The 10,401-nt window shown below is 57.9% G+C and overlaps 1 protein-coding gene across 1 annotated transcript; it reads left to right on the forward strand.

Moving 5' to 3' along the window:
- Positions 1 to 5,763: 5,763 nt before the first annotated feature.
- Positions 5,764 to 7,308, forward strand: INSM1 (INSM transcriptional repressor 1; the record flags this gene model as incomplete). The annotated part of the gene is made up of 1 exon (XM_082670636.1): positions 5,764 to 7,308. One exon carries the CDS (start codon positions 5,764 to 5,766, stop codon positions 7,306 to 7,308), a length of 1,545 nt encoding a protein of 514 aa, XP_082526762.1.
- Positions 7,309 to 10,401: the final 3,093 nt, after the last annotated feature.

The following is a 10,401-nucleotide window of genomic DNA, read 5'->3' on the forward strand; positions in this document are numbered from 1 at the left end:
CAGGCATTTCAGCGTGTGCTGCTCAGCAGGGAGTCTTGAACTCTAAGCCCAATCTTACTGACAGGAAAACACCAAAGTTAAATTTCCCACGTTGTATTCCCCCCAAATCACATGTCACAACCATGCCTCACAGTTGCCTCTAATGATCTTCTGACATAAGTCGGTTTTTACTAGCACGTGGCCACCTCCTTCCCCAAAATGGCTCCTGAGATGCCACCGAAATATCCCAGGAAGGCGAGAGAAAAAGAGAAGATGATGTGGGAGAGGAAAGAGAACACTGTACGGAGAAAATGTGAAGCCAGCCAATCAATATTTACCCTCAGAAGAGGGTGTGTGCGCGCGCGTGTGTGTGTGTGTGTGTGTGTGTGTGTCTGCGCGTGAGAGAGAGAGCGCGCGCACACGGGTGCACGGCTGAGTGTTAGCCAAGGCGCAGGGAGAGGGGCTCGAAAGTCGTCGTGAGCGAGGAGCTGTTGATTGTTTTCTGGTTGAGAGAAGAGGTGATGATAAGGCTGGGATACAGTGCGCGCCGGGCCGGGCGGAGCGACAGCTGTATGCTAATACTCGCAGAAACCAGCCTCCGCGTCCCCCATTAAAGCAGGCGGCCAGGAGGCCACACATCACTGAACAAATAGGCTCTCTCTAGACAAATAAAATAACACACGTTGGCCTGCGGGGAGTGGGGAGAGCCAGAGGGGGAGAGGAGCGGGAGGAGAGGGTGGGAGGGGGAGGGAGGGGAGGGGAGAGAGGGAGCCCCTGAAGGAGAGAGGATGGACGGGGAGAGAGGGGAGGGGAGACGAGGTGATGGGGGGCAGGGAGGGAGACCAGGGAAAAGAATGAGAGGGACAGTCCGAGGGGGAGAGGGTCGGGGGTGGGCGAGACCGTGAGGAGGAGAGAGATGGGGGAGTGAAACATGCGAAGAGAGAGGGAGAGGTGGGACGGGGTGGGCAGAGAGGGGCAGGGGAGAAAGAAGGGAGCGCCCGGGAAGGAGGAGAGGAGGGTGGGGGAGGGAAGGTGGGAGAGAGAAGGAGGCGGGCGGGGGGGGGGGCCGGCAGAGAAGGAGGGCGAGAGGAGGAACACGGACACCTAAACCCAACAGCAGCAGCAGGACGGACGGAGTTGGGGGGTGGGGGTGGGAACAGAGGCCCAGGCGGACAGCGCGACTCTCCAGCCCCCGGGCGTCTGGCTGCCTCTCTGTCCGCCCCCCGGGGCTGGCGAGGACTGGGGACGTTCCGAGTCGCCGTGGCCTTTCTGGTCAGTTTTGCTGGGGCTTCGTCGCTGCCTTTCCTGAGACTGGGGCGCGCGGGGAGCCGGGCCGCCCCTCACAGGTGGGAGCCGCCCCCTGCGCGCCCCACGCTCGGGGCCCTCCCGCTCCGCTCGGTGCCCTCCCAGCTCTTCCTGGCCTCATCTTCTGGTTAGGACTTTCCCACACTTCCTGGCTTCTCCTTCGCCCGCTTTGGCCAACATCGCCCTTTCCTTCGCCCGGCCCGGGGACTGTCCGGCCCGCCTCCCCTGCCCGGCCCGCGACAGTCCCACCCGAGGCGAAAACAAACAGCCCCGAGGGCACTTCAAGGAGCGTGCGGAGGCCCGACGGCACACTCGGGAGGATGAAAGGGGGCGGCCGGCCACCCCGTGGGCCCCGGCGAATAATGGGCGCGCGGCAGATTGCCGGGGGCACTTGAAACTCGAGGGGAGGGAACTGCTGGAGCGCGGTCCCTCCCCGCGCCCGGCGGACGGCGCAGCCTCGCGGATTCGCCGTCGTCTGCCCTCTTTCATGCGCTCTCCTTTTGTGTGGAATTATTTAAACGGGAGATCCATGGCAGCTTTATGCTAATATGCCGAACAAAGGCGACGGCCCGCCGGCGGGGGCCCGGAAGGTGCCTGGAGGCCGGAGCGGGACGGGCGGGGAGGCAGCGGGCTGCGCGTGGCTCTCGCGTGCCCTGGGGCCAGACACGGCCGCCCCTCATTCCTGCAAACACAAAGCCTCTCCGGCTCGGGCCGGCGCGCGCGGCGCACGGGGAACTGGGCCCCTCCGGGACCTGACGGCGGGCTCTGCGCCTGGAACGCTTGGTCCAGGCCCGGCCGTGGCTCGCGGGCCGGGAGGGCCTCTGCGAATCAGGCAGAGGCGTCCGCAGCCGGCCCGGGAAGGCGCTGGGGGCGCTGACCACTCCCTCTCGCGCCTCCCGAGCGTCTCCAAACGCGCCGCGCGCCGCGGGGTGAGACTGCGGACCCTCCTGTCCTCTCCTCTTAGGAGCTTAGGAGCTGCCTAGTCCCGGCGACATCCCACAGGGCAATTCCTGAGCCGAAATTCCTCGCTCTGGCGCTTATCTCCAAGCTTTGCGCTTCCAGCAACTCCCTGGCGCTAAACTCGGGAGCCGAGGGTCACAGTGAACCCCACTGCGTTCCCCGACGGCAACCTAGGACTCCAGGACAGGAGATCTTAGAGCGGCCGCGGCCTCCAGCTCTGCAGCGGTCAGAGGAAGAATCCACCGCGGGGTCCGCAAGCACGAGGGCCGAAGAGGCCTCTGGATTTTTCCCAAGCGCCGGCCAGGACCCCACAGGAAGGGGAGGAGTCACTTGGGGCCTGGGAAGGACACTTCGGGACCCTGCCTGAGATCCCTCTGCTCGCCTTCTCCCGTGAAACTCCCCAGGAGGGGGCAAGTCAGCGCTCAGTGTTTCCCCAGCCCAACTCCACGCGGCCCCTATCCGGAATCGCAATGCGCAAAGGCCCGCCGCCGCGGCGCAGCGTGGTAGCGCTTCGCTCTCTTCCAAGAGGAAGGAAAATATCTCGACTCACCGTCCAAATGCCCGCGGGCGGGCAGGTTCTGAGAAATAAAATCACGCAGAAGACGCAAACCCACGGCCGGGTGCAAGGGTGCACGTCCTTGGAGGTTGCCGGTGTGTGCGTGAGCGCAGCCTAATTCTTCCTCAGCCCTGGGTTATGAAATTAGTTTCTAATACTCGGACCTTTCAAGTTTCCATTTGTTTTTGACGGTACCTGTCTGAAAGCAGATTTCATTTTCGCTGGCCAGACTAGAAACCACAAAGAAAAAGAAATGGATCCATTGAATCTCAGTATTTCAATAGTGTTCAATAGATGCTCTTGCCTTAATTCAGAGCCCTATTTGAATTTGCTGCATTCAGGCAGGGGTTTTGTTTTGTTTTGTTTTTAGCCTCCCACCCCCGCCCTCTTTACAATTATGGGTGTTGTTATTTTTAAAGGATTCACAAGGTGACTAACTCTCCCTGTTATCTGTTGAATGAAAGGAGTGTTACACATGTAAGACCAAATACCCCGCCGTCAGTTGGGGATGGCGGGCTGAGCCCCCGCCCTATTATTCCACAATCCAGATGGGATTCGTGATTAGAAAATAAAATTGGCCAAAGCTGTCCCGGAATCCCCTTCCCACTTCTAATTTCATCAGCAGTATCAATCAGCGCTCAAAAGAGCAAGGAAATAACGTCAGTTACTTTTAGACTGAAAGATATATATATATAAATTTTAGATAAACTCGTTTTAGAATTTCTAACTTTTTTCAGGACTAGCATTCATCGTAGTTAGCATTTTTAAAACGATGAGAGTTTTCAAAATATCTTCCATTATGTGTATTCTTCTCGTTTCAGTCTGTGAGTTAAAAAAGAAATTACAAACATAAAATCACCAAATGTTTTCCCCTTGATTAGTCAACTTGATTAACCCCTTGATTAACTAATTCTAACAACTGTCCCCATTACAACTTATTACTCATGTGGACTTTTTTTTTTTTAATCTTTCATTTCCACGCCAGGGTATTTTCACAGGGAAAATCCAAAACAATGAAATACCTTCAGTGGAATCAGACGTAAGCAAAACTCAGCAAAGTCTATCTGAGTGCACAGAGCTTTTCAGAAAAGTGTTCGTTTCCTTCTCTTTCAATAAAGTGACATCTTCTTCACAACATATGACATTTTCTGTGGTTTTGCAATTTGTTCCCTAGTGATGGGCGATCAGGGCCACTACGCACTCTTGGGGTTCTGCCCCCATCCCCCGGAGATTCTGCCTTTTGTGTTTCCTTGGGGCAGGGCTGGGAAGAGGTTGGAGGCAAAGGGCCCGGTCTGGGGTCCAGTCGGGGTGGCGGGGCTGGGGGGTGGATTTTCACTGTTGTCTTTTCCTGGTGGCACCGGGGGGGGGCGGGGGGAGGCGGCCTGTCCTCTCCGAGGCCGCAGCCTGCCTCAGAGGACAGATTGCCCCCCTCTCCCCCCGGCCGGCAGCACGCGCCTCTTTTGAGTCCAGATTGGCCGCGACCGGCGCTCAATAGCGGGAGGTTAATTTCCTTCACAAAGGTGAAGGGGGCACGGCTCCGGGGGGCCCCGCGCCCAGACAGGCGGCCCCTTTATTCCGAGGCGCCTTGATTGGAGCCCTTGATTTAGCATCTGATGTCAACCGACAGACAAAATGCCCGCTCGGAATGAAAATGCATGAGGCCGTGCAAGGAGAGCGGAAACCAACTTCACTGGGGCGCACGCGGCTAGCCGCGCGTTTCGGGCTTTGGCCAAGTCCACCCGAATCAACCCGGCCCTGGGCGGCGCGGAGGCTCCGAGCAGCCTGGACCGGGCCCCTCCAACGATGCCAATGCCGGAGCCTCCGGGAACTTTAAAAAAAAAGTTCAGAAATTCAAGGTTTTTGGAACACAGCCCAGCCTGCCCCCTCCCCCATCCAGCGCTGCGTCTGCTGGCGATTGAAGAAGTGAGGTGCCAACTGTTTCTCAAACTCGAGAGGAACCTTCCCGAGGCCCGAGAGTGCGCAGCGGCTGCGGACACAAACATCGCCCTCAGCTGCTGCCAGAAGGCCAGACCCTCCACCCAAACTTGGAACTCCAGGGTCCCATTTTCGTTTAGACCCTGGGTCCCCCGGCCCATCAGTCCGAGGCCCGGGCGGGGCTCTGGGCGGCCCGGGCTTTGCAGCTATTTTCGATTCCGGATTATTTCCCAAACACCAGGAGGAGTTCCTGCGCCTCCCCCAACCCCACTCCCGCCCCGGCCGCCTAACTCAGATCTCCCCCGCGCCTGCTGCTGCCCACCGCCGCCCCTACCCAATCAGCGAGCACAACTTCCCCCTCCGCTTCGGCTCGCGGATTGAACCCTCCTGACATATTTGGGGCCATTCTTCTCCTTTGTTGCTATTTTGCTCGCGACCCGCGGGTAATCCCAGCGCGGGAGGGGGGCGAGCATTGTCGTGCTGATGGACGGGCCCATTTGGCGGCTCCGCGCCCCCGGGAGGAGAGACACAAAGCCCAGGCACGTGCGCCTCCCCATAGAGGAGCAGCCGACCGTGAAGGGAGGCGGGGTCGGGCGTGTGCCTGGGCCGGGCGGGGCGGTGGCGCCGGGCGGGGCGGCGGCGAGGCGCGCGCGGGGGCCCCGCGCCCTCAGGTACATCTGCCGCACCTACCGGGCGACCCCCGAGTCCCGGCCCCCTCTTGGCCGCCGCGTCGCCCTCCCAACCCGACCGGGCGGAGGAGCTGCGGACGCGCTGATTGGCTCCGGGGGAAGCGGGAGGCGAGAACAATGGCCCCCTCCCCCAGTTAAAAGGGAGCGGCTCCCGGGCCCGGGGATAGGGACGCGCGTGCAGGGCGCAGAGCCGGGCCGAGCCGCCGCCGGCGCCACGCGAGTCTCGCCGCCGTCGCCGCCGCGCCCGGGCCATGGGCCGAGGGCACTGAGGGCCGCCGGGGCCGAGCGCGAAGGTGGGACCGAGCCAGCGCCTCGCTCTCGCCCTCGCGCCGCGCCAACATGCCCCGCGGCTTTCTGGTGAAGCGCAGCAAGAAGTCCACGCCCGTGTCCTACCGGGTCCGCGGCGGCGAGGACGGCGACCGCGCGCTGCTGCTCTCGCCGGGCTGCGGGGGCGCCCGCGCGTCGCCCCCGGCGCCGAGCCCCGGGCCGGGCCCTCTGCCGCCGCCGCCCGCCGAGCGCGCCCATGCGACGCTCGCCGCCGCGCTCGCCTGCGCGCCGGGCCCGCCGCCACCCCCGCCGGGGCCGCGGGCCGCGCACTTCGGCAACCCCGAGGCCGCGCACCCCGCGCCGCTCTACAGCCCCACGCGGCCCGTGAGCCGCGAGCACGAGAAGCACAAGTACTTCGAGCGCAGCTTCAACCTCGGCTCGCCCGTCTCGGCCGAGTCCTTCCCCACGCCCGCCGCGCTGCTCGTTGGAGGCGGCGGCGGCGGCGGCGGCGGGGCCAATGGCGCGGGCGGCGGCGGCACCTGCGGCGGCGACCCGCTGCTCTTCGCGCCCGCCGAGCTCAAGATGGGCACGGCGTTCTCGGCAGGCGCCGAGGCGGCCCGCGGCCCGGGGCCCGGCCCCCCGCTACCCCCCGCCGCCTCCCTGCGACCCCCAGGCAAGCGACCCGCGCCCCCCGCCGCCGCCGCCGCCGAGCCGCCCGCCAAGGTAGCCAAGGCCCCAGGCGCCAAGAAGCCCAAAGCCATCCGCAAGCTGCACTTCGAGGACGAGGTGACCACGTCGCCCGTGCTGGGGCTCAAGATCAAGGAAGGCCCGGTGGAGGCGCCGCGGGGCCGCGCGGGAAGCGCGGCGCGGCCGCTGGGCGAGTTCATCTGCCAGCTCTGCAAGGAGGAGTACGCCGACCCGTTTGCGCTGGCGCAGCACAAGTGCTCGCGCATCGTGCGCGTGGAGTACCGCTGCCCCGAGTGCGCCAAGGTCTTCAGCTGCCCGGCCAACCTGGCCTCGCACCGCCGCTGGCACAAACCGCGGCCTGCGCCCGCCGCCGCCCGCGCGTCCGAGCCCGAAACCGTTGCCAGGGCTGAGGTGCGGGAGGCGACGGGCGGCGGCAGCGACCGCGACACGCCGAGCCCCGGCGGCGTGTCCGAGTCGGGCTCGGAGGACGGGCTCTACGAGTGCCACCACTGCGCCAAGAAGTTCCGCCGCCAGGCCTATCTGCGCAAGCACCTGCTGGCGCACCACCAGGCGCTGCAGGCCAAGGGCGCGCCGCCGGCGCCCCCCGCCGAGGACCTACTGGCCTTGTACCCCGGGCCCGACGAGAAGGCGCCCCAGGAGGCGGCCGGCGACGGCGAGGCGGCCGGCGTGCTGGGCCTGAGTGCGTCCGCCGAGTGCCACCTGTGCCCAGTGTGCGGGGAGACGTTCCCCAGCAAGGGCGCCCAGGAGCGCCACCTGCGCCTGCTGCACGCCGCCCAGGTGTTCCCCTGCAAGTACTGCCCGGCCACCTTCTACAGCTCGCCCGGCCTCACGCGGCACATCAACAAGTGCCACCCATCCGAGAACAGACAAGTGATCCTCCTGCAGGTGCCCGTGCGTCCGGCCTGCTAGAGCGCGCCCTCCACCCCGGCCCCCCGAACCGTGCCTTCGCTTGGAGACCCACGAAGAGAGCGCGCCCCGACCCCGCGTCCGCGCCGGGGGCACCCACCCCCGGTGAAAGTGTCGTCTCCGCTTCTCTCGGTGTAGCGTGACGGTAACCCCGATCCTCTCGTTGTGACTCCTTTTGGACCCCTCGCCCCCTTTGCGTTGTGTCCCCTTCCCCCCCATGGCGCAACAGGAGCCAATCTCTTTCTGTACAAGGGAGAAAAGCTGTACGCGTTTGTCTCGTGGTTGGAAGCCTCCCCTTGGAGGGGAGATGTTTTTCTTGCTAGTATTCTCTGTGCTCACGGTCTAGAAACGCGGTTTGCTCTCGCCTACCAATCTCTGCTCTCTATGTATGTAGCGTACGGGTTGTTTTGGGTGAATCTTGAGGAATAAATGCCTTTATATTTCACAGGCTGTAAATTGAACTTCCCACACGATTAGCTTTATTATGGCTTGTGAACTGCTGGAGTCTGGCTTTACCTTTTTGTATGTGAACAAATCAAATTGCTTAAAAAAGAGTTCTCTTTAGTCTAGCCACAAATGCCTTGAACTGTTGTCTGTTTGGGATTGTTTTTCGGGGGGAGGGAAGGGAATTTTCAGAAGATGCTGTAGAAACTGCCTCAATGTTTCACGTAAGACTTTTCGGTTTGATCATCTTTGTTGAGGTAGGACTATAATGAGTTCCCTCTAAATGTATATGTTGATTTATGAGTAATTGTTATTTATTCTTTATTTATTTATATTAATTATGAAGATTATGATATTATTTGATTGCAGGTTTTTTTTGGTGCGCTTCCCCCCCCCCCCCCGCCACTCTTGACATTTCACTGTGCATTTTAGAAGAGAGCCTTTTTCTAAGGGGATCTGTTAAAAGTTTTAACTTTTATACCTATCTGAGCGAATTACAGACAACCTACCATTTTATTCTGCTTGGAGCGCCCCCAGGGCCCTCGTACAAACGACAACTCTTACTTTTAAATGCAATCTCTTTTCTACATACATTATTTTCTTAATTGTTAGCTATTTATAGAAAGCTTCAATAGAACTGTTTCAACTGTATAACTATTTACTATTCAAATAAAATATTTTCAAAGTCAAAGTAAGGTGGACTTATTTCTGCATCACGTGGTTTCCACAAGGATTTAAAATAGAGCTTCCAATGATTTCTTATATGTGTGTCTATTGTTTATTAAGAAAACCCACCACCGTCACTAGGATCGTGGGTTTTTAGAGCTGAGCCTGAGCTGCCAGATTCTCCCCTTCCGGCACTTCAAGGGTGTAGGCTCAGAACAGCTAAGCTGGAGCCAAAGGCTTGTTAGGGGTCCTTAGGAATGTACTGGAAGGTGGGGGTTAGAAGGGAAGCTGTGCAAACCTTTTCCAGAGAAATCTAGATAAACGTCCACACAAACCTATCCTTTTAACCAAGGGGATATAAGAACACCGCTTTAATTTAGCAGATCCTTCGTTTCCTGACAGTTTGGGGCTCAGTGTAACCGTAATTCCTCAAGTAAAATGGGTAATTTCTGATCCTTAGGTAACAACTAGGAGAAAGTAGAAACGATTTTATGGTCAGATTTTCAAAATAAGGGAAGCAGACCAATTCTCATTTGGATGCAAAAGAAGTTAAGCAACAGGGTTTGGGGTAAGGGCTCAGAAATAATTTTCCAATCAGGTAGCAGTCCATTTTGGGGGAAAAAACTGGAACACCATCTGTTTGGGGTATTAAATTTAATAACGGTAATTACACTGTTTTCCGTTATGTGTCACAAAGCTCTTTGAAGAACAATCCTGACACTCACCAGTTAATATTTTGAGTTGTTTTCCTCTGCCTTTGGAACACTTGACCACGGAGCCGAGCTAAACATCACAATTGTGCACGCCCTTCCCTTCCTGATGTGTGTTTGCTGCTTTTCTCCTGTGGCACACTAAATCTAAGATTTGCCCAGCAAAGGGATGTTAGAAATCTGTACAGTACGAGCTGCATTTCCAGAACGTGTAGCTGGCGTGATGGTGGGAAGGGCAGTACGTGAGAAACTGGGAAGGAAAATGTGACGAAAGCGATCGTTTTCAGATTTTGAACCTAAAGTTTTATGTGGGAAAGGGTTCACTAAAAGGCTCAGCTGTCAGGACGGTGGAGTATTCCTCCCTTTGTGAGGGCTTGAAATAGACTCAGTAACAATGAAGGAGCAGCCAGCACAGGTAAGTTGCCTCCAGGACGAACTGCCCCTCCTCTTATTGTTTGTATTATTTACCAGTTTGGAAAATACAAGAAGACAGAAGCTTGGTGCAGCACAACCTGAAAGCATAGGGACAAAGCTGTGTTTGTAACATCCTGAAAAGTTGGAATGAAACAAAGAAAAATTCAGATTTGTGGCCTGATGATTGCTCCCTCTAAGCAATAATGTGAGACTTTTCAAAGGTTCTCTCTGAATGACACCTCACAATAGAAGATCCTGCATCCCGAGGGTGAGCGTGTGCTCTATGCCAATGAAAAGTATCCTTAAAAACCTGGCGGTTGGCCCGCAGGGATGTCGTCTTGGCATCTATGTTTGGCTCACTTTTTCTTGTCCAGGATCATAAATCAAACACCCTAATGTCCGTCTTCATCATGGTCAATAAGGTGTGGTTGTTTGCAAATGTACTCTTTCACCCCCCGCGGAAACTTATTTCGATTGACCAAATATACCTTTTCTCAAAAAGAAACCAAAATTTCATTTACGTGAGATACCAAGTGAAATCATATAGTGAAGGGAGCACATTGAAGGTGACTAAAAAGTATAGAAGAAATAGAAAACCTTGGTCAATTTGTTTCAAAGTAATGCAATGCGAGTCAGCAGAATATTCCACAGGAAAGAAATCAGATTCTCTCTCTTTTTTTCTCCCTCCTTGGCTAAGTTCCCAAGAGCTCCACTTATAAAATATCAAGTGGAAACGCACCCACCTTCTTCACAAGTGTGTGAAGGATGCGGCGGACATGCCCCTGCGTCTGAGGCTGCTCCAGACTTGGATGCCCACGGGTGGAAACCGGCCACGCGGGGACGTGTTGCACAGAGTTCAGCC

This window comes from Grampus griseus (assembly GCF_964374135.1).
Source record: "Grampus griseus genome assembly, chromosome: 14".
Classification (NCBI taxonomy): Eukaryota; Metazoa; Chordata; class Mammalia; order Artiodactyla; family Delphinidae; genus Grampus; species Grampus griseus.